The 24,723-nt window shown below is 47.1% G+C and overlaps 1 protein-coding gene across 2 annotated transcripts in view; it reads right to left on the bottom strand.

The window, feature by feature from the left end:
* The window catches only part of PPM1L (protein phosphatase, Mg2+/Mn2+ dependent 1L), a 170,887-nt gene extending 148,708 nt beyond the window's left edge, over positions 1–22,179 (bottom strand). The window contains exons 1-2 of one of the 2 annotated variants that reach the window (XM_060274414.1): positions 22,118–22,179; positions 19,956–20,711 (exon numbers count right to left, since the gene is read on the bottom strand). In XM_060274414.1, coding sequence (XP_060130397.1) covers positions 19,956–20,358 — 403 coding nt within the window. In that variant the 5' untranslated portion in view covers positions 20,359–20,711; positions 22,118–22,179. Of the gene's footprint in view, positions 1–19,955; positions 20,712–21,841; positions 22,009–22,117 lie in introns of those variants that run through there. The other variant, XM_060274415.1, reaches the window with a different exon arrangement.
* Between the last annotated feature and the right edge of the window lie 2,544 nt (positions 22,180–24,723).

Below are 24,723 nucleotides of genomic sequence, written 5' to 3'. Positions count from 1 at the left end.
CTCACAAGGTTGAACTTTTACAGCACGCGAGGGTAAGAACCAGCTAGCCTCAGGATGAGTCCACCCTTCCTTTCTGCATGTTGCTAATCTGGATGCAGGCCGCCTGACTGAAAAGATGGAAGCCCAGAAAAGTGACTCATGCACAACAGGCAAGCTCTTCAGAGGATGGTGTATTTATTCCATGTCTTTGCAGCAGGAGCAAATGAATGACCATGGGAGAATGCGCTGCAGACTTCCCAAGTGCAAGAGGCATTCAGTCAAGCAGGATCAAATGGCCACAGGAGCCAGTGCCCTTATCGAGCTTCTGGTGTTGGCCTGGCTTCTCCACCTAAACCACATGGCTAAGAACCAACAACAGCCTGACTGAACATCTACCAAGCCACACACTTGCTTGCCTCCGAAGTGCTAGCCCTGACAACATGTAGAGCAGGCTTCCTCAACCAGATGCCTTCAGATATTTTGCAATACAACCCCCGTCGCCACTGACCACTAGCCATGCTGGCTGGGGCTGACAGGAGATGCAGGCCACAACATCTAGAGGGCACCTGGTTGAGGAAGACTCTAACCTAATATCGCTCAGGACCTCAAGGCCTTAAGGATTGCCTCTCCCCGTATGAATCATCTGAGAGCCTTCTCTATGTCCCCCATCCCAGAGTGGTTCGGAGGGTGGCAACACAAGAATGGGCCTTTTCTGTGGTGGCTCCCAGATTGTGGAATGCTCTCCCCAGAGACTCGCCTGGCACCATCACTACATGTCTTTAGACACCAGGCAAAAACATTCCTCTTTACCCAGGCCCATCGCTATTAAAGAATCTATGGCCTGTGAAAGTGCAGGCTGTTATTACAATGATTTTTTAATTTAAATTACAATGTAATTACAATGACTACGAGGCTATTTTGTCATCTTTTTTTAATTAAAAAAATCACAAATGCTCTGCAATGTGTTTTTAATGTTGTACTCCCCCCTCGGATCTTCTGATAAACAATGAATGCATAAATAAATGAAAATGCAAACATTTGCAGTCTTTACTACTGTTTTCTTCCAGGAAAGGACTGAACATTATTGGCCATTACTGGCCAGGGAGAGCATAATCAGGCGCAACTAGGTGTCATCTGCACAGAGAGACACAGAGGATTTTCTATCCTCCATCCAGACAAGCAAGAGTCATTAACAGGCAAACATGTCCATTAAGGGTGTGTTGTAGGGTCAGCAAGGGCTGTGGACTGGGGCAAATCACAAGGGTCGAATAGGAGGGCTGCATTTGACCCCCTAGGCATGAGGTTCTCCACCCATGTTGCACTGCTTGGTCCAGTGCAAGGAGAGAGCTTCACTTCGCTTTTGAACCCATGCTCTAAAGCTCACAGACACCACCTGTCTTTTGTTTCAAGCCATATCCTAAAGCACCCTCCCGCGACTGATTTGAGGACAACATATTTTTGTCATTTTCTTAAGTGGAACATACTTGTGCATTCAGCAAGCATCCCGGTCGCCCCACGATAACCATTTCATTATGTAAATGTGCCCAGAGGCTCAGGCAAAAGGTTGCAAGCTTTTTTCAATAAATAAAAGTAATAGGTGCATTACTTGATTACCATTCTCTCTGAAGAGGCACACTTGTGGCAGGTATAAATTATAACAAAAAGGATTGGAAAGGTGAAAGTCGGGGAGGGCAGAAATTGCTCAGGGGTCCAGTGATACAGGTTTTGGGGGAGTGTATGTTGATGGTCTTTTAAAAGAACCCCCTTGCATGCATTGGAGGAAGCCAAGAGAGCAACAGATCCACAATGTGTGAATTTATAACAGCATACCTATGGGAATGTGATCAGGACTGCAAACAAAACGGTTAGCAAGCCACAAGAGGTAGCATTACATCAAAACCTGTACATTTCTTTGCTTTTCAAAGCACATGCCTCCTTTGATTTGTCCCATTGTTGTATGATAGTGACATTACAAATCCATTTGGAATCACTGGCAGCCATCTCCTGCAGACATAGTACCAATCGCAGACTTTGTTTATCCTTCTCTCAACAGCGATGGGGCTTCAGATGATCACAGCAGACGCTTGAACCCAACGTATCTTTCATTTCCACTAGTGCAAAGGTATCTGTTAGTTTGCGGGTGGCGAGCTATCATCGTTAAATTGAAAGGTTGTATGCTGTTGCTAGAAACTACAAAAAAATGTGTCGGCAGAAGAACTGGCAAGCTGCTAAACCCTATTCTGAAGTTCAAAAGAATACACAAGGTTGCAAACTGCCATGGGGCAGTGCGTACCACCCCCAGCCTAACTGATCCCATGTGCACTACCCTGTCTGTATTGAGGATTCTATATATGCATTAAGCCGAGGACCCTTAGAATTCCTGATCCCATGGGATTCCCTGTGGCAGGGAAGATTGGAATATCCCTTCAGTCCGACCAGCTCAATTCGGCAAGGTGGGAGGTGAGGCAGGTAAGACCACCTCAGGACATAAAAGTTAGAAGTGGGTAGGGGTAGGGCCAGCACACAGACCTCCGCAACTGTGTTTCCTGGATTGTTTCAACACCTCTATAGGGTTACAGTTAAGAGCTGAAAGCTACTAGGTCCAAGATCCCACACTATCAGATTTCTGTTCTGCATATTTTTTGTTGTTTAGTCGTTTAGTCGTGTCCGACTCTTCGTGACCCCATGGACCATAGCACGCCAGGCACTCCTGTCTTCCACTGCCTCCCGCAGTTTGGTCAAACTCATGTTCGTAGCTTCAAGAACACTGTCCAACCATCTCGTCCTCACTACTGGGAAAACCATAGCTTTAACTATACGGACCTTTGTAGGCAAGGCAAGTTCTGCATATTATGCAGACTTAATTTGCTAATGCTAACATCTCATCAGTGGTTTACTGAACACTAGATTTCCGTGCTCGGGTATGAGAATGGGAAAAAGCTACCCTTCCAAATGATGACATGTACACACCATATTCTTATGGGGTTTCCTCTTGGATGATCTCTCTCTCTCTCTCCTATACTAGGAGTAGGTCAAAGCTACTCCTTGGCACATTCATTTTTACCTTAGAGCGGAAGTGAGCAAAGCGATGCCCTCCACATGTTGACGAACTACAGCTCCCATCATCTCTGACCATTGGCCATGACGGCTGAAGCTGATGGGAGCTGGAGTCCAACATCTGGAGGGCACCACATTGACTACCCCTGACTTGCACGTTTGCTTCGCTACCAAAGGGTAACACTATGTAATGCATGCACAAATCCTCAGCTAGCTGTGGAACGTCGGCTGCGTAGATCTTTATAACTTGACTCTTATGCCATTACAAGGATGTAATGGGAAAAAGCAGCTAACTTCCCAAGCCTTCGAAACCTGACCCTATTGTGCAAAGATTCGCTCTTGTAAGACCTACTTAAGTAAATGGTAGCCAATAGCCATTTAAGTTTCAAGGTTCTATACAAAACAGTCACCTCATGATTAAGTATTCATACAGTAGAAAGCGGTTGGGCTCTCTACCAACATTAAATGCACTATCAATGTCAAGGTGAATTGCAATTAGCATGCAACTGATTCGATGCCGATAAAACTTTTATATTATTGAAACTGTGATACACTTCATGACAACACTCATTAACACTGTCCGGCCCTAGTCTTGATTTTTGCCACTCACCTGATGGTTCTAAAACTTTGTCTGCTTACATAATGGAGAATGCACACCATGAGACATCTGCAAGAGCCCAAAACACATGCTGGTGGCAAGAGAGTTAGCCTGTGATCTTACTGACTTCTCACTAATAGGCTGCAAAATACTGACAATCACATTGTCATTGAATGCTTGACATTCAGCAGCACTTCATAGGCAACTGACCAAAGAAATCTGAAAACCTTGAGAAGCATATGCATTCGTTGATCTTAGGCACCACATTACAGACATTTTTAGCAATGACTACTTCTACTGATAAATTGTGGCTGGCAAAAACACTTATACCTGAACCACCCTTGCATGACTATCCTTAGCTTCCAAGCAAGACAGAGAGATTTTAAGCTCCCAGACCTGCTTACTGAGATCTGGGGTGCTCTCATGAGATCTCGTGGGGCCATCTGAGTTCCTGTGAGAGCATCCCAGAGACCAGTAAGTCTGAGAGCTAAAAAGATCTTCCCACACTGGGAAACCCCAGTTCGAAAAGAGCTTTTAAGACCTTGCATGCAAGTAGTCCAAGCTAGTTCAGCTCCCCGAAACAGATGCTCAAGCACCCATCTAACTACTAGTATTTCTTTGCACACAAGTTGCCTTCCCCAACTTGGTGCCTTCCAGGTGTTTTGGAGTATAGTTTTCATCCTCCCTGATCATTGGTCATGCTGCATGGGGCTAATGGGAGTCACAGATCCAACATCATTTGTTTGGCCCCAGGTTGGGGAAAGACTGATTTAAGGCAATACACTGGAGCCTTCACTTCTGTTTTGACACCGGAGATCTCAGCTTGGTTTTGTTTTGTGCAACTTACCGCATTGGTCCGAATATAAGCCACACTGCTTTCCCCCCAAATTCTGACAGTGAAAAGTTTAAAGTGCTGTTTGTATTCGCGACCTTATGCCACTGGCAAAGCGGCATGGCTTGCCCTCACTCCCCAGAAAGCAGCCTGGAGTGTGGGGCAATGGCGTGCAGCCCGTCCGCCACTCCCAAGTCTCCCCCAGCGCCAGCTTGGGGAGGGTGGTGCCAGGGGTGCCGGGATGCGGTAGTGTCAGGAGGCGGGTGCGCAGCGCACTCGAAACTGAGCACCGGGCGCCCCCCGTTCAGGGCGGTAGTGCTGGGAGGAGGGCCACACCCACAAATAAGCCTTAAATTTTAAAGGAGCGGCTTATCTGCAGGTGCATCTTATATTTGGGCCACTACGGTACTTCCCTGTTTCCCCTTTCTTTGGGAAAATTTCCCTGTCCTCTGCTGGATGATCACAGCAAGCTCTCCCACGTCCCTGAACATAAGCCTGCAACCTGAGCCACAGAAAGCTGAGGACAACTATACCAATTGGATTGTCTAAGGATCATTAGCTCCTCTTGGCCTCTCACTTAGCAAGGGGAAGAGCTCACAGCTCAGATTACAGCCTTTGGTGACATTTCAGATTTAGGCTCATCAGAAAGAGAAACCATACTTCTACTAGACCTATCATTCAGTTTATAAAAGGGAATTAGAATCAATCTCCCAATGCTTTAATCATAAAGGAACTAAAAGTTTTTCTCTCTCTCTCTCTCACTTACACACACACACACAAAATCTTTTCCAAGTGATAGAATACTCCTGGTAGCATGTGGCACTAGGTCATGCTGAATTTTTCAACTTTCATATTCCAAAAATGAGGGGTGCTAAAAAGTTGTAACATGACTTGGGAATTCAAAAGATAATTGTGAATATCTTTGTTGCTTTCATAGAATCATAGAATCATAGAGTTGGAAGAGACCACAAGGGCCATCCAGTCCAACCCCCTGCCAAGCAGGAAACACCATCAAAGCATTCCTGACATATGCCTGTCAAGCCTCCGCTTAAAGACCTCCAAAGAAGGAGACTCCACCACACTCCTTGGTAGCAAATTCCTTGGTAGCAAATTCCACTGCCGAACAGCTCTTACTGTCAGGAAGTTCTTCCTAATGTTTAGGTGGAATCTTCTTTCTTGTAGTTTGAATCCATTGCTCCGTGTCTGCTTCTCTGGAGCAGCAGAAAACAACCTTTCTCCCTCCTCTATATGACATCCTTTTATATATTTGAACATGGCTATCATATCACCCCTTAAACTTCTCTTCTCCAGGCTAAACATACCCAGCTCCCTAAGCCGTTCCTCATAAGGCTTTCTTTCTTGGCAATTGTTACAAATCTCAGTACTGTACTTAAACATTAAAAAAAATGACAAGCAGAACTCTGGTGACCACAGTCCTCTGCTACTACTGGTAAGGGCTCTCAAAGCCTCTCTTGGTTTTAAGTAAGGCTGAGGGCTGTTTTTTTTTTTTTTAGTTTGTCAAGATCCTAAAACAAAGCGAATGTGAAAAGCCCAAGGTGTCCAGGAAAAGTATACTGCAGCTCAACGGGGGAGCATGTGCTTTCAATGCAGAAAGCCCTGCGTTCAACTCCTGGTGTCTCCAGGTAGGGAGACTCTTTGCAGGAGCTATGGAACCAGAAGACAGCAAAGCAAGGAGGGGGGGGGAGGAGGCAGAGTCCCCAAACACTACAAGACAGATCATATCTTAGCAACACAGCATATATAGATGGCCCTGCTTGCTGGCTTCCCACAGGCATCTGGCTGGCCCCTGTGAAAACATGATGCCAAACTGGATGGAGCCTTCGGTCCGACTCTGCAGGACTATTCTTATGTTCTTATCCAAGGCCGGCCAACTCATTTTGGCACATGAGGCAGAAAATTCCGCAAGTGCCTCTCCTACTTGCAAGGGCTCTGCTTCTGTTCCTACATCCCATATTTAATCCCTGGGCCTCTCTAATTAAAGGATCTTAGGTAACCAGGGTGGAAAAATATATCTCTCCCCCATGGCAATGCACCTTATCAGGAGCTGGAGGGCCTAGAGGCAGAGACATTTCATTCTATATGTAGCTGTGGCATGGAAATGGAGGCATGGAAAATCTTTCAACCGCCAGGATTGCCACCGGGTCCTCCTGGACGGGGCAGGCTGTAAGAGGCGTCCTCTGTTTGGGCAGGCTGTAGCTTTGCCCGAGCAACAAGGCCTTCCTGGCTCTTGTATGCGTTTCTGAGTGTTCCTCGCCTCCGGTTCCTGGCCTGGTCTCTTGGCTCGGACTCCCTGGCTCACCTCTGACAGCCGTCTGTACCTCAACCTCAACAGAATGCCAGCCAAGAGGAGGAAACCCTGAACTAGGGTAGACTAACGGCCTGGCCCCATGCAAATCCTCGTAAGCTTAAAAGCAGGCCTGTTAGCTTACAAAAGACAAAGCGATTGCTTCCCCAGAGCACTGGCCCTGCAGAAGAGGCAGATGGACAACCAACAAACACGAAATGATCGAGCTAAATTCCAAGTCGAGATGCGCAAAGGCCCATGCCAGCAGCCCCCATCCGTCAGCTGCAGGGAGCAACTGTGAAATCCTTCAAATTAGGCAGCTCTTGGGGGGGGGAAGCTGGAGAAGGTACTCCAAAGGTCCCTTTGCGCAGAGAGATTGGCAGCGGAAATACAGGCCCAGCGCATCTGCAAGTGGAGAGGCAAGCCTGGTGCGGGAGAAAACTTGCCCCTCTCTTATAAGTAACAAAGGGCTTTTTAACAAGGAGGAGCATGGCACTAGTAAGTTCTGCAGAACGTATTTTACAGTAAAAAAATAAAAAGGGCCGCGTAAGCTAAGCTGCATTCCTGACAGTTCCTTAGCCCTCAAATAACCCCCTTTAAGCACAAATTTCAACGTGAGCCTAGAAACAAAGAAGAAAATGGTAAGATTTTTAGAGTCCGGGCAGATGTCATTTTTCAAGACAGTAGTAGCTTGTCTCAGGGCAGGGCTTGTCCCTTGGCACCCTGTGAACCTTACTATGGACATTCAGGAATGCAACTTTTGGGGTAAGGGGGTTCCATTACGCAGTTCAGTTTGTTATGGCAAAAACAAGGACTGTGTACATTGTCCTACCTACCCAGAAAATCTCCACAGAAGTGCCTGTAGCTATCAAGATCAGACGGACAAGCCGATCCATGAGTTCAGACACTTTCAAGAACTTTGGCCCATTCAGAGGTCTCTCTCTCTCTACAGCAGGGATGAGGAACCTAAGGTAGGGGTGGGGGCAGGAAATGTGGCCTAACAGGCCTATCTATCTGGGCCTCAGAACTCTCCCTAGGCCACAGCCCTCACTGGTATGGATCACACCCCACGTGTTCTTGCCTGGCTGGAAGGTGTCCTTGAACTCTGACAATGCCACTTGCTTGTTTCTATGGGGGATGGATGAGTGCATGTAGCAATTTGCCGACTGTGCAAAGGTGAAGTTTTAATTCGTTGCTCTGCTCACTTTTGCTTGTGGCCGTGCCCACAAACTGGGATGTGGCCCTCATAGGTTTTCCCAGAAGGCAATGTGGCCCTTACACTAACTAACTAACTGCCTCTGGTGTAGTGCCTTTCCCAGCCATTCTGGGAACATGAGGTAAAAATACCTTAAATAAACAAATACAGGAGCCAACTCCCATATTTGGGGCCTGACACAGAACACCCTTTCACTCGCCACACAAAGGTACTGGTAAATTTGGCTCGGCCACATTGTGTACATTCAGCGGGGGGCTTCGCCCAACTGCATATCCCCAACAAGTGCAGCTTTATGAAACGCATTTGGAAACACAAGTCTGCTGCATCCAACCTTAAGATGTTTAGGTTTGTGGCATGTGAAAGAGACTCGTTTGCCTCTAACCCATGCTCAGTTTATCTGTGGCTGAAGACACAGGTTTTTGCCGCCAATACACAGAAGCCTTTGTTAATGTTTTAAGACCAAGCCACTCTCTCTGAAAAGTATTGGTAGGGGGGGGGGGAGGCAGGAAACATATTTCAGATTCAAATTATCTAGCTGGACAACCTGTGCAAGGCAAAATACTCATTTTAAAGGTTTATCTTCTCCTTAACGCAAGAGCTGCAGCAGTGCTGAGAAATACGTTGTGGGGCTCGCACTTCCCCTTATCAGAAGGAACGCCGGGTGCCCTGCAGCACTTTTATAACTACCAGGGAATGGGAAAAGTAAAGATTTACTGGAGGATATTTTATTGGCTAAAGAACCCAGTCTCCACGCCAGTCCCCGCTATTAAAAATGGAAGCATAATATAATTAATGTTTACCCCCAAAGGCGATTGCTGAAGAAGGGAGGGGAGAGTGGGGTGGGGAAGAAAGGATTTGCCAATATTTATGATGACTCCGAAATGTGCAAAGGATGAGGTGGGGGGGGGAGAACCCTGCAAGGCTGGAATAAATGAAAATAAATGTGCATTTCTCCCAGGGAGCCTTGAGGTTTCCTGTATGATGTGCAGAGGATAATTGTGCTGTGGCTTAGCAGTTAAAACACGTAGTTTGATTGTCTGGTTGGAGATTGTCAGCTGCTCACACAGCTGTGAATCAGACAAGGTCGGAGATGATGAGAGCCAGCAATGTTTCAGCATCATAATCAATTTGTAGCATCAGCGGCCTGATGGGTGCTCTATGTTGCCACCCACTTCTCTTCCTAAAGTTCATTAAAAGTTCCCACCAAGAAGAATGATGGAGCCTGCTCCTCTCTTCCCCACCCCATCTTACCTCATCATCCAATCAGACTTGAGCCTCACTACTCAAAAGTTGACAGCTTTGTCCCACCTCACCACTCTCCATATCCTTGAGCTGTCTTTCTTGGAATGAATTTTCAGTGAAACAATGCATTTTCAATTAGAGTATTTTATGGCTTGTATAACAGTCCAGGCCCTAAGCGCCCATTACTAAAATCTGCTGGGCTGGCCCATGCATGAAAAGATAAGGGAAGAAACTCTCAAGCCATCTAGTGACTGTGCATTTTTTGCCAGGTGGCCAAGATGCTTATTAGAATCATGAGAAGCATCTTGTTCTAAAATATGTAAGAATTACTTTAGTCCTCCCACAGAACTGCTTTATACAAAGTATAGATCAGTCCGTTCAGAAGGTCCCCCAAATGATCAGACCAAGCATCGATCTACTCCGGCATCCCATTTCGCATGCCAGTCAACTAGAACCTCTAGGAAGCCCACAAATAGGGCATGAAAAAATCAGTAATCTGAAACCGGAGAATGGATACAACCATAATGGCTAAACATCACTGATATTTTCCTCCAGTAATTTGCAGTTTTGCAAAGCAATTTTCCCTAATGTAGTGCACAACTACATCTTATGACAGCAGATTCTATCAATTATGTGTTGTGTTTAAAAAAGGGGGAAAGTGCTTCCTTTTGCTTCTCCTGCATCTCCTGACAATCAGTTTCATTAGATCATGGGTAGGCAACCTAAGGCCCGTGGGCTGGATGCGGCCCAATCGCCTTCTCAATCCGGCCCACGGACAGTCCGGGAATCAGTGTGTTTTTACATGAGTAGAATGTGTCCTTTTATTTAAAATGCATCTCTGGGTTATTTGTGGGGCATAGGAATTCGTTTGTGTTTCCCCCAAAAAATATAGTCTGGCCCACCACATGGTCTGAGGGATGGTGGACCGGCCCATGGCTGGAAAAGATTGCTGACCCCTGCATTAGATGGTCCCAGGATCTAATTTTACAAGACTATTTCGATGGAAGCGCTAATCTCAGCAGAGGTGAGGCAAGATGAAGGTACCTTGGACAGCTCCAATCAGGCATCAGGTTGAATACTGTACTGCAGGCATCCCCAAACTTCGGCCCTCCAGATACTTTGGACTACAATTCCCATCATCCCTGACCACTGATCCTGTTAGCTAGGGATCATGGGAGTTGTAAGCCAAAACATCTGGAGGGCCGCAATTTGGGGATGCCTGCTGTACTGCATGAGAACAGAGCTCAGATGTTGCTTGAAAAAGGTAAGGGTAAAGGACTCCTGACCGTTAAGTCCAGACGCAGACGACTCTGGGGTTGCACGCTCATCTCGCTTTAAAGGCCAAGGGAGCTGGCGTTTGTCTGCAGACAGTTTTTCCAGGTGATGTGGCCAGCATGACTAAGCCGCTTCTGGCGAAGCTAGAGCAGCGCACAGACACACCGTTTACCTTCCCATCAGAGCAGTACCTATTTATCTACTTGCACTTTGACGTGCTTTCGGACTGATAGATTGGCAGGAGCTGGGACCGAGCAACGGGAGCTCACCCCGTCATGGGATTCGAACCACCGACCTTCCGATCGGCAAGCCCTAGGCTCAGGGGTTTAGACCACAGCGCTACCCGCACTTTAGCAGGAGTTAGCTCTCGGACAGAGTCTCATATAGGAAGCTGCAGCTCTGCCTCACTAGAAAGCTATACTCTGCCTTTATGGCTGGAGGCAGCATTATTTCTGAAGACCAGCTGCTGGAAACCACAGGAGGAGAGAGATCACTGCTGTACTTAGGCTTCCCATAGGCATCTGGTTGGCCACAGTGAGAACAGGATGCTGGACAAATGAGCCACAGGGCTGATCCAATAAGCTCTTCTTATGTTCCTATCTATGTGCAGGACTAGTCTTTTTTTTTAAAGTCCCTAAATTATACATGGTCTGATTTACACTGTGCAGGGGATAGACTCAAATTCTGATTTGTAATTCAATCTTGAAACATTTGGTTCATCAATTAAAATGACCCATGTTTGCTTTTCAGCCCCTAGCATAGATGTCAGCAACTGAGACGGAGATTTTTTTCATATAAGCATGATATTAACAAGCATAAATATTTACTCCAGTCCTAATGCAAATGCAAGCATTTCACATCAAGGCTGGAGGAAAGTTCTATAAATGGGAAACATCACTAATGTCCATGAAATCTTGTTTGAATCTGAGGTTTGGCTGTTTATTTAAAAGGCTATCAGGCAAAAACAAAGCTATTTTACTATTTCAGTGCAGTCCATAGCAAACTCCTTCCCCCAGCCACAACTTACTCCGCCTGGAAACCTACCGTCAGTCCGTCTAGCTCTGACTGCCAGGCAGGGGGAAATTCCCAATTCAACCTAGGCTGTGTACACAATATACCTTCAAAGCACATTTGAAGCACACTCCCATGAAGTTAGACCAAGGGCCACATTTACTCACCCCCTGATTTGTGGCAACCACACACACTAGAATATATTTCACTGATACCTTTTCAACAAGTATGTAGAAGAGATGAGAAAGGTAGAATTGGGGGGGGGGATGATGGATGCCACAGCCATTGGAACATGTTAACACCAAAGCACTGGGGAAGATAACAATAATTTTATTATTTACATGCCACCCATCTGATTAGGTTGCCCCAGGCACTCTGGGAGGCTTCCAACATAACAAAAACACAGCAAGCATCAAACATTAAAAACCTTCTCGATACAGGGATACCTTCGGATGTCTTTGGAAAGTTGTGTGGCTGTTTATCTGATTATCATCTGATGGGTGGGTGTTCTACGGGGGTGGGGAGGGGGAGAAGGCCCTCTCTGCTGGGAAGGCCCTCTGCCTGGTTCCCTGTAACTTGTACTTCTCACAACGAGGGAACCGCCAGGAGGCCCTTGGAGCTGCATCTCAGAGTCCGGGCTGAGCGACGGGGGTGGAGACGTTCCTACATGTATACAGGGCTGAAGTCATTTAGGGCTTTGAAGGTTGACATCAACACTCTGATTTGTGCTTGGAAACATACCGTACTGGGAGCCAATGTTAATCTTTTAGGACTGCTGTTCTGGATTAGTTGTACTTTCCAGGTAACCTTAAAAGGTAGCCCCATGTAGAGCGCATTGCAGTAGTCCAAGCAGGAGATAACCAGAGCATGCGCCACTCTGGCGAGGCACTGCACAAACAGGTAGGGTCTCAGCCGGCATATCAGATGGAGCTGGTAGACAACTGCCCTGGACACAGAATTAACCTGGCTCCAGGCTGAGCACATAGACCTTTAGGGGCACAGTTACCCCATTCAGGACTGACTACTCAATGCATACATTACCGAGCTAGATGGACCAAAGTTCTAACTACCGGTATGTGTAAGACCGGTTCCTATGTTCCATCTCCCCACTATATTTAACATTGAATACCAGCAAGTACTCTTAATTGGTTGGTGACTTTCTGTCCTGGGGGCCTAAAACTGAACAAGCTCAGCTAATCAGCAAGGCAGACGTGATCAAGGCACTTCCAGCTTCAAAGCACTCCCCCCCCCCCCAACAAAAGCAAATTTGTCTTTCCAAACAAAACTTTACACAAGTAAATCAGAGACCCACACTGTCATTACTTGTCCTTTGAAGTCAAGGAAAAACTGGCAAGAGTAGCCACTTACAAGGTCCTAAGAAAATACAGTTCCGAGTGCATATTAAGATATGGTACTTGAATAGTTATTAAGTCCCATTTCATGCATTTTTCTATTCAGGCAATCAGAAGGTACACAAAAATGCCATCAAACAAAAACGAGGGAAAAGACAACTAAAAAGATTCCCTCTTTTGTAAAAGAATCCATTATGCTGTTTCTTTCCCAGACCATTCGAATAAAGAAAGCCTGTGTTGATAGAAGCAGCTCTCACACAAACTGAATGATTAAAAATGTCAGTCGCATGTACCAGGTACAGCCTGCTCCAATAACACCACTTATTTGCTTTTATGCAAAATCTGTTTCCTTTGTGGGTGGGAACCCGAGACAGGAAAACCACTTACGTCTACCTCACTTACAAAGAAGAGCAGACACTTTGTTCGTATAAGAATGATGAGCTATTTAACTTTTTTTATTTTATTTGAAAAGAGGGACTCTAGTTACGCATTTAGCAGAATTAAAAGAGACTGAGAGGGGCTTCACAAACGGCTCCAAAAATATAAACTTTTGTTATCAAAATCCTACATTACTCTGTAATAAAATGGTTTTAGAAGGTAGCAGATTTTTAAAAAACAGATTATACACACACACACACACAGTACATCTCATCCCTTTGTTATAGAAATTCTAAGGTCTCACATATATATAAATCATATGTTCATAAACCTACAAGGTAAATATATACGCAATAGGGTGACACTGGGCAGTAATTTCCCAATATGCCCTGAAAAGGTGTTAGCCCAGATGTGGGTCCATCTAGTTCAATGATGAGATGTTGTAGAGGCAGTTCATTAGCAGGAAGGAGGCAAATATTCCATTGCAATGGCCGGCCAATGTCTATTTCAATAAGATGGTTAATTCCTCCCGGGGCACCTATGTTTGTGTTTGTCCCATCACAAGCAACTGCTGCACTAGGTCTTTTTCTCTGAGAAATGAGATAAGAGAATTTGCAATAGATTTCACCTTGCTATCAACCGGTGTAACATGACCACCAATGTAATTTCCATCAGGCAATGAAACAATTGAAATATGCTCCTCTGTTAAATTTTATTAATTACACAAAATGTAAGCATTTAGTACAATTTATACCTAAGTAATTAAGTATAATGTGATGTTTTGATGCAACACATAATATGAGTGGTGTTTTATTGTTTATTGTTTACTTGTTTAGTACACCGTTTGCTTAATTGTTCCATATAATTTGTTCAAAAGCATTGGTTTTTCATGTAAAATATCAACATGTTTTATTTTAAATAAATATTGCAGAAAATAATAGTATGCAACTATTATTGCTCTACATAAAACCTAAAATTTATGTTTATTAATTCACAATTTAACATACTGAGAATAAATGAGTCAAATTCCTATGTTTTCATCACTCATAGTGAGGCAAAATTTCAATCTGTAGGAGCAGGGTCTAAATATTAACCGATTTGTCCCAAATTTGAAATTTGACTATGTTTATACCATACGCCTGATATAAGATCAAGGGAGGAAACATTTTCCCAAAAAAGTTTTTTATGACCCACCCTAATACAATAAACCACATGTCTGAAATAGTACAGGAGAGCAATCCTGTAGCCATTTTTACTCTTCCAGTGACCTCAAATATTCTCTGCAGTGAGGGAAGAAATGGGAAAAGCCTCCCCCTTGTCTCTTTGCTCACAAATCCTGTATTAAGGGTGTATTTGTGCATGAATAGGGTGAGCGTGTGACCTGGATTCAGGAACTACTCTAAGTATTTAGCATCTCAAAAGGAATGGCCAGGCTGCCCAGGTAAAGCAATCAAGTGACCATTATCAGTATCCTGCCAGACAGGATTTCTGTGATGTATTTCTGCTGTAGCCCCCTCCTTCTGTGATGTACGTATGATGTTTTGGGGTGGTGGTCTTGAGCTACAGGGTGGGCAATTTCAAAAGTCTACATAAGGGCTTGCACAACATTGTTCTGGGCCCCTCCTGCGTGTGGCAGTGAGCACCCTGTTGCAACAGTTAACAAAGATCAGGCTTACTAGCTGCCTTGCTTCTCAATATTCTCCGGTTGGCCTCTGTTATTTTCTCCTTCCGATAGAGAACCTACTTAAGGACTCTATATGGGCTCTTTGTTGTTGTTGTTGTTTAGTCGTTTAGTCGTGTCCGACTCTTCGTGACCCCATAAGTGAAAGGGAGCAGTTTTTTCTTATAACACCTTATTAGCCTGATTTGCAATGACACTAAACTCCAGTCCAGCTTCCAGGAGACGCAGCCCCTGACATTGGAAGGGGACACAGTGTGGAAAACTCCTAAATAGGCAGGCTTTGAACATTGCTAAAGAGCACAGGACAGAGCCAAACGGCATTTACTGCTACCATACCGTTAATGGCAAAACTGAAAGGGTCCCACAGAGGTTTGACAACCATCTGTTGGGTGTACACTTTGTTATTTATTTATTATAGCATTTATATCCCACCTTTTCCTCCAAGGAGCTCAAGGTGGTGTACGCAGTTTTACCTTCCCCCAATTTTATCCTCACAACAATGCTTTGAGGTAGGCTAGGCTGAGAAATGGCAAGGGGCTTGAGGTGAGCTATGAGCTTCATGGCTGAGTGGGATTCGAACCCTGGGCTCCCGGGGTCGTAGTTCAACACTCTAACCACTACGCCACACTGGCATTATCTCAATTTCCTGCACCAGGCACAATGTTGTACACCGAAAAAGCCCCTGCTAAAATTCTGTGTTTCATTCAAATTGGCATGCAGCAAAAGTTTTTAACACAGCAACAAGTCTGTGCACGCATGGCAGAAAAAAATGCAAAGACCAGAACACCTTTTCTAACCCTTTTTTAATGGCTGCTTCGAATGTTATGACCCTCACAGTGAGGTAGTGATGCGCACACTGGCTGTAAACAGCGAGTTAGGAAGTGGAATATCACCACCTTGCCACTTGTCTGTGATGAAATCAAGAGCAAACGGTTAGCACACTTAAAAAAACAACACCCCACAGCTGCCCCCTAGCTCAGCCACCCTATCAGCTATTTATTTCCCCTGGTCCACCCATAAAAACCACACATTTAACACTGTCATTTTCAATGAGGCCTGTTAACAACAAGTGTGCAATACTATACAGAGGAAGAAGGAGAGGACAAAGAAAGGACAGGGGGTGCTAAAAGATAGCAGAGAGCTTAAATACATTCTGAGCAGATAATCAGCTGCTATAGAGTAACATCGTCCACTCCTAACACTTCGCTGATTAAAAGGCAACTGTAACCTATCTTTCAACCAAGTTTCCAATGCAGCTAACAAGGCATATTAAACACAATACTGTATAAATTAATATGAAAAGATACTAGAATGCAGAAGTATGGAACAGAGCGGCAGAATTTTTTTTTTAAGCCCCCCTGAAGAGGACTGCATTGGTTTCCTGCTGAAAAGCCATGGAGGAAGCAAAATGAAACTTCCTTAGTAAGGGAGTTCCACAGCTCCGATGCATCACAGAAGAGGCCTAGCCACATACTTCAGAACAGTAAGGAGTAGTAGACAATACGAACAGAATTCCACCAAATAGTTCCTCTGCAGATTAACTTTTATTACTATTACCTAGAGACCCAACGCTCCTCCAATTCTGGATATTTCATTTGCAAAACATTTTGCCTTATATCCAGGGGAATCGTTCAAAGGTACCAACAGTGGAGAACGGTGCTGCTTGGCTGCCCGGGGCGATACATATGCAGACCGCCCTGGCGCATGCGTTGTGACGTTACGGCACACGCACCAGGTCGGATTGCGCATGTCCACACATGCGCAGTCCATCCGTGGAGGCGTGTGAGGCCGGTTGCAGCGGCGGGCGGCAGGCGAGGGTGGAGGGTGGCTGTGGCGAGGGTGGTGGCGCGCTCAGCTGGAGGAGGCAAGGGGCAGGCCAGGGGCCAGCAGCGCTGCTCCCGCACTGCCCCCACCAGATGCCTTATGAGGAACGGCTTAGGGAGCTGGGTATGTTTAGCCTGGAGAAGAGAAGGTTAAGGGGTGATATGATAGCCATGTTCAAATATATAAAAGGATGTCATATAGAGGAGGGAGAAAGGTTGTTTTCTGCTGCTCCAGAGAAGCGGACACGGAGCAATGGATTCAAACTACAAGAAAGAAGATTCCACCTAAACATTAGGAAGACCTTCCTGACAGTAAGAGCTGTTCGGCAGTGGAATTTGCTACCAAGGAGTGGGGTGGAGTCTCCTTCTTTGGAGGTCTTTAAGCGGAGGCTTGACAGCCATCTGTCAGGAATGCTTTGATGGTGTTTCCTGCTTGGCAGGGGGTTGGACTGGATGGCCCTTGTGGTCTCTTCCAACTCTATGATTCTATGACTGGAGCCAGGGGCGCCCTGCCCCCCGCCCCTCCCTTGCTATGCTATGCGCTTGGGTACCAACATTTTTGGCCATTTCATCATTAGAGGGGCAGGTTCATGTAGTCTGCACTGACATCTAGAAGACAGGAACCCACCACCCGATTGCATGAGCCAATCTCTCCATATAGCCAGAATAAATTCAGACTGCCTGGTTTCCAGCTCTGTTACCTCCGCACTACATCACAGACAGTCAGCTGAAATATTCCCCAACATCTTCCCAGTCTTGAGGCTCCACCCTCCACCCACAAGGAGGTGACTGGTAACCCATTTCAAGAAATTCCGGTTCCGTGATTGCATCCTTTGACTGACACCTAAGCTCAAGCACTCCAGATGCTTTTGTCCACAAGTAGGTGTTAAAAGGATGGAAACTTCCATATGCTTTTTTGCTCTTCAATCAACTTGATTCCGAGTAGAAGCAGCAAAAGAACCAGCAAAAGAACGTTAAGGAGAGTCTGGCTGGATCACAACAAAAAGCCTATCTAATACAGCACCCTGTGTCCCACAATGGCTTAACAGATACCTAACTCCGACCCCCTCTCCACCAACTGGTCTTCAGAGACAAGCTGCCTCAGCTCCTGGAGGTGGTACAGCCATCATAGCTAGCAGTCACTGATCCTCCACATTGTGTGACCTATATGGGCAAAAAAGGGTTTTGTTCCGTATAATCAGCTTCCTACAATAACAAACAAGAACTATGCACGACACATCTATTTTAACATCACTGCTCTTCGTGCAATCGCAAATACCTAAATTTTAAAATAATAGCATCTGAGGTCAAATATACTAATGCAATTTACTCTTATAAGTGAAATACCATCTGATACAACAAAACAAAACACACTGAGCAAAAAGTTCGATGCTAGCATTCTGTTTTAAAAGCCTACTGTAAAGAGAACTCAGTGCACCAGACAGGGTTTAGCTAGAGATGTTTTTTTGCCGGGGTGGTGGTGGAGAGAAATAATATTCTAAATTGGTTAGGAACAAAGATTTTGCCAAGCTGTATTTTTGCCACAAATCTTGATTTAACTAACGTACGTAAAACTACCAAATTTCAACGCAAGGGGTTTTTTGGGGGGATAAGTTGGGATGGAGAAGAGATTGTTTTCAAAGGGCTCTGGGCTATAAAAGTTTATACTTAGTTTGAAATGCTTATACTTATTAAAGAGTGGCACAATCCACCAGGCATTTCTTCTGAGAAAAGAACCCATCACAATGAGTGGGGAGACACAGAAAAATGCTACCATGTTCTTGCACAGCTCCCGATTTTTGTAAGGTGGCCTGTAGAAAAGAATTTGGGACTCCAGGGAGCATACAATCACACACACAAACACACAAGCACTTGCTTCCCTTCTTCGAAAAACAAAATAAAAATGTTTATCTTAACCAAACATCAACATCCGTTACAAGGTATCGGTAATAAAAGATTCCAACAAGTAATTAATCTGAAATTTAGTTGTTTCTTAAACTCAAAACCAAGTCCCAATCACAGGGATATTCTACATCCTTCTATCCCTGGAGATTTGGGCTGCAGATCTATGCCCACTTACTGGAGAGTTGGTGCAAATGAGCCTTATGCTTAGGATGGAGCTGTTAGAGGCCCACCCCACCCCTCCCACCCCGTGTGACAAGTGCACAGAAGGAGCGCAAGAGGTGCAGCCTATCAGGAGTTATGAGAACAGCTGCTACCCTTGGGGGACCTCAATTTGTGCCAGATCGCTGTCACAGCTTTCCCAGCAAGTCTGACTTGCCAGAACAGCTGTAGGAAACCCGAAGACCCTCAGATCATAGCACACCAGGGGCAGAATAAAAACAAACACATGCAAAGCACTTCGGGTGGAGCACCAAGTATTTCATTTAACACACCAGCAAGATTCCTCCCCCAGCACCCTGTCATTTCCCCCAGCCACTCTTCGCATACAAGCAAAGGAAAAGGGAGGAGAAACATTCCAGTATTTCATCCCTGATTAACCCGACACAGATAATAGGTCTGCAGCTAGGATGTCACTAACTGATTCTGCCGCTCCCCAAGCCCACCCGCGCACCCTGCAATGTAAAAAAGCTACAGCAACCTTTCAGGCATCCCTTGCAAAGAGGAAGGGAGCGACACATGGTATTTGCGCTGCTGTCCAAGAGAAACAGCCTGTCTCAGCAAGTAGAAAGGCTACAGAACGCCGCGTAAACAAAGAACAAACTTCTATGGCCAGAAATAATAATAATAATAAAGGCAGTGGCACGAGGTTAATTCCTTGGGTTGGCTAGAAGAAAGTAAGTTTGTCAGTTCTGTTCCCTGACTAGGGACATTAGGGATCTCCTGCTAGCTCCTTTCTTTCCTACAATAAAAAACACCCCCCTCTTTCAATAAACTTTCCCTTTAAACCAACCATTACAGCATCTGCTGACTTTACTCAGCTGGCAGCAGCATGTGAAGCCTTAACAGAGCAAGTTTGTGATCACAGTCATTGCTGCCAGAATGCTCAAACTGCAAGGTATTTTAAAAAAGGAAAGAATGGAAGACTAGGCTTTTGTCCTGCTGTAACCTTTAAATGGCTTCTGCCCAAACCAGAGGTGTGGATGACCGTAAAACAACAACTTTGCTACTAGTTTAAGTCAAACAGTTGCAATAAATAGGAAATGGCAGCAAATCCCAAACCCCCCAAATGAACAGCCCGAGACTTGCCTCGCCTCCGTGCCCATCAAATATCCCAAATATGGAAGGATGCGTCTTGTTGACCAGGTCAGTGATGACTTCGAACCTGTCCTCCATGTGGTCTCTCCGGCCTTGGATGGAGTAAACGGCCACGTTGTGGTTCTTAAACTCCCAGGTCTTGGAGAACTCGGCATCCAGCACATCCAATCCACCGAGCCGGTCATTCTGCATGATCTCCGCCACTTTGCCCTTCACCATCTTCACGGCGTCCCTGCTGGACTTGACAATGGTTTTCACTTCATCCGTATGGAAGAAGTAGCTCCACAGTGCCAGGCTGATGCATAGCAAGAAGAGGGTCTCTGGTCTCAGCAAGAAGTAACGCATGATCCGACCCAGCAGAGAGAGCAAAGTCATTGTATCCTCTATCATTTATTACGGAGACAGTGGATCTCCCCCCCTCCTGACCATGCACCGCACACCCGCACAAACCCCGGTGATTGGGATGGGTCTAAAGACAAGGCAGCAAATCAGTGCATGCTCCGGTAATACAAACCCACTGAGGGCAGGGTTATCATCGGCTACTAAAGCTGCCGCCTCCTCCTCCTCCTCCTCTCCCTGTACCACTGCTTCAGGCAGCTCGAGTCACAGATGGCTGGGAGTAGCTCTGGTGTCAAGTAGTACGAAATCAGCACACCACTTCTGTGCAACCAAGGGCAGGCTGATCTGCCTCCTCTTCTGGCTTCTGCTGTTTCTAACCAGCACGGGGCTCTGGAGAAGGTGAACTGCAAGAAAACAAGCATCCGCACATGAGCAAAAGGGGGAAGGGGATGGAGAAACGAGCACTTAAAAAAAAAACAGCAGCAAGAGAGAGAGAGAGAGAGAGCTGTGAGCCTCTGTGTGTTATTGCAAAGAACTCTTCCAGCCAGAATGGAGGCGAGGAGGAAACAGCCTATGTTTGAGGGAGGACACAAAAGGACCCCTTCTGCCTTCTCCCGCCTGCTTCTCCTTTTGCTGCTGTTTCCCGGGCGCTCGCTCCCAGCTGCCCAGAGATGCCTCCGAAGTAGGACAGTAAATCAATTCATGGTTGTACCGTCTGCAAACTCCAGGCAGAGCACACTTTTATCCAGCGGCAGCCTGGAACAGTTGCTAGCAGAGGCTCCGGGGGAGCAGGAGAGAGATTGGAAGGTACAGAAGGGGGGGGGAACGCCACAAGAAGATTGTGCACGGAAAAAACCAGGAACAATGAAAAGAAACAAATAACAAAGGGCCACGTGGGCTTTAGGTGGGGAGGACTGCATTGGAAAGCAAGCCAGGATTACAGGAGGGCAGCAGCATAGAGGAGTAGAAATCAAAAGGGAATGAATTGTTGTATTATTTTTATTATCACCTTCAGTGGGCAGAGCTGGGTCTTATTAAAAGGAAGCTGGGGTGGCGGTTTTTTTTGTAAAATAAACAAAACAAGGCAGAATGTCACAATCAGGAGGGCACTTATCGTGAGCCCCCAGAACTGCAGGGTCCTAAAAATAGGGAGCAAGGCTTTAAAACAAGGCCCGTTTGGTCACCCATGGTAGGATAATGCAGCTCCCTAGGAAATCCCCGGCACGGGTGCTTGCACCAAGGCTCCCTCACCCAGCTGCCATGCAGCCTTTTCCTTTGCAAAACCCAAGAAGCATCGACCACCCGCATCATGCCCTCTTTTTGCAACCCATCTGATGATGGTGAACTTCGGTGTGTGTGTGTGTGTCTGTTTTTGTGGAGGGGTTATTTCTGCTTGTGGCACGGGCTCCAGTTTGCAGGCCACGAGGACGAAGGGGTGCATGCCTGGGGAAGCGCGGACTCCCGAGGAGGAGGAGGAGGAGAGGGAGGGAGGGACGCGCTTCCTTTCCCCCAGCCCTTACACCCACCAACCCACCGACTGTATCATCCCGGAGCTGCTGCAGAGATTTGCATGCACAGGCGGCCGACCTCGTCCGAGGGAGAAAGGCGGCGGCGGCAGCTACAGCCTGCCTCGCGCCTCTCCGCCCGCTTTGCTGCAAGAAGAGGGGAGCGAGGCGCCGGCTGCAATCCCCGTGCCGGCCGACCAGCCAACCAGGCAGCCAAGTGGCCTCCCTCGGGCCTCCGCTGCGCTCCCGGAGACCCTTTGCCCCTCGCCTCGCTGCCCCGCCGCCCCTTCCCCGGCCGCCGTCACCTGCAGGGCCGCCCGCGAGACACCTGGCTCAGCCTCGCCGCCGCCGCCTCCGGTCCCTCCCACTGAGTTGGGCTAGTGGCCGCCGCTGCCTACGAATCCCAGGAGCCTTCGCGCAGGAGCGCTCTCGTACGATTGGCGGGAGGCCGTGCCGCGGATTTCTGGGGCTTGTAGTCCTCGAGAGCGGGCGGGCTCTCTTGGGCCCTCTACCGATGAAGTCATCATCATTATTTATTTATACACCGCTTGCTTACAAAAAAAGCAGCAGCAGCAACTTCTACTACTAGTACTACTACCAGTAGTGGTTTACAGGAAGATAAGATAATAAAACGGGGGGGGGGGGGAAATACAACCCTACTTTAAGGCCTTCCTGGCTAGGACTGATGGGAACTGTAGTCCCACCACCAACTAGAGCAAGCACCATGTTGGCTACCCACTGCTTTATACTGTTATAGATTATGGGGAGGGGAGGAATTCCCCGAACCCTAGAAATTAATGCAAGGTTTTGATCAATTGGGATATGGATTAAAGTGCAGAACTGTGCCAAACAGGGAATTCCTGGGTTGGCTGGGGGAAGAGCAAACCCGTGAACATGACCACAGGTGTTGATGGGCCATTGGGGAGTGAGACATTACCAAGGTGGTGGGGTGTATGTTTGAGGGCACAGGAAAAGGGTTTCTGGGAAGAAGAAGGAGAAAGGGGAGAGATCTGTCTTGGGCAGGGAGGTGGAAGGTTGCCTGCACTGCTGTGGGCCATCCAGTAAGAACTGGGCTCCCTCCATGCAGACTGAAGGTGTAAGTAAGCGAATAAACCAGCGTTTCTCAACCGGTGTTCCGCGGCACAGTAGCGTGCCGCGAGACACTGGCTGGTGTGCCGCGACGTGCGGCGAGGAAAAGGGCGCTTTGCATTGCTGACGGACTTCCGGCGAGGCAAGATGGCGCGCGGCACGGCAGCGCGAAGCTCCTGAGAGCGACCAGCGTGCCCGTGCCGCCAGCCTAGCCTCTGGACCACCGGAACCGCCGCCGCCGGTTCGCGGGCGCCAAGTGAGCCCGGCGGATCGACCGGGGAGCCGCTGGAGGCCCCCCCCCACGACCCCACCGGAGCGACACCGAAAGCGCCCGGCTGGAGGATCGACGGACCCCTGGGCTCCGTGGCAGCCGCGTGGGCGTCGGAATCGCCCGGCGGATCAAGCAGGGAGCCGCTAAAGCCCCCCCCCAGCGAGCCCGCCTGCGGCCGGGAAGAGCTCCGAAGCCCGGGACCTCCCACCACGTGACGGCCCTGCCTCGTCGCCGCAGCCGTCGCCACCCCAGGAGAAGAGGAAAAGGAGGGAGGCCCCCCCCAGGTGAGGGAAAAAGGGAAAGATAGGGAGGAGAGGGCCCCTCGCCACCCCCCAACCCAGGTAAGAGCGCCTGGTGGGTCCGCCTGGCTACCGCGCAGCAGTTCTTCAGTGGCATGCTTTACGTCTCCCCTCCAAACTAAACTAAATATAGGGCGGCACAGAGTTGGTGTGCCGCGGGATTTTTTTTCATAGAACAAGTGAATTTGCTGCCAAGGAGTGTGGTGGAGTCTCCTTCTTTGGAGGTCTTTAAGCAGAGGCTTGACAGCCATCTGTCAGGAATGCTTTGATGGTGTTTCCTGCTTGGCAGGGGGTTGGACTGGATGGCCCTTGTGGTCTCTTCCAACTCTATGATTCTATGATTCTATGATTCTAAGTGTGCCGTGGCCCAAAAAAGGTTGAGAAACACTGGAATAAACCATATTTCTTAAAGCCACTGTTGTGTATTGAATAGCAGGCACAACACAGGAGCAGAGTAGCCAAGAAGGAGTTAAGGCTAGGAGTGACTGTTTTAGTTAGTTTAATTAGTTTCACCTGGAGTTTGTAGGATGGCCCAGTTGGCGACATATATATAGCAGTAGGCTGGGAGTTGGTCTTTGTCTTTTACTTGTCTGCTGTGAATAAAGAGATTGTCGCAACCCCATTGCCTGGACTTATATGCAACAGCCACAACATTCTCCTCCGTGTCTTCCATTCTCCAAAGGAACACAGATCCTGTATGGGTGCCACATGAGCTCTTGCCACCGCTTGGCAAGGAGAGGGGCAGGCACCAGATTTTTGTAACAATACTATAAAGAAGAGAGCCACTGTTGTGGTCAGAGTGTCGGACTTTGGAACTCCCTCCCTGGAGAAGCTAGACTGGCTCCCTCCTTGTTTTCTTTCTGCCGGCAGGTGAAGACTTTCTTGTTTCAACTGGCTTTGGGGAATTGACTGCTTTTAATGAAAGGGCTGGTGTCGTATTGTTTTTAATTGTAATTATGGGTATGTTTTCAACAGATGTTATATATGTAAAGCTAATGGACCCCTGGATGGTTAAGTCCAGTTGAATTTGATTATGGGGTGCGGCGCTCATCTCGCTTTCAGGCTGAGGGAGCTGTCGTTTGTCCACAGACAGCTTTTCCGGGTCATGTAGCCAGCATGACTAAAACGCTTCTGACTAAAACACAATGGGACACCGTGACGGAAACCAGAGTGCACAGAAACGCCGTTTACCTTCCCACCGCAGTGGCACCTATTTATCTACTTGCACTGGTGTGCTTTCGAACTGCTAGGT

The sequence above is a fragment of the Zootoca vivipara genome, chromosome 5 (genome assembly GCF_963506605.1).
Source record: "Zootoca vivipara chromosome 5, rZooViv1.1, whole genome shotgun sequence".
Classification (NCBI taxonomy): domain Eukaryota; kingdom Metazoa; phylum Chordata; class Lepidosauria; order Squamata; family Lacertidae; genus Zootoca; species Zootoca vivipara.
The sequence above is the reverse complement of the archived record's forward strand: the minus strand, read 5'-3'. Positions and strand labels throughout refer to the sequence as shown.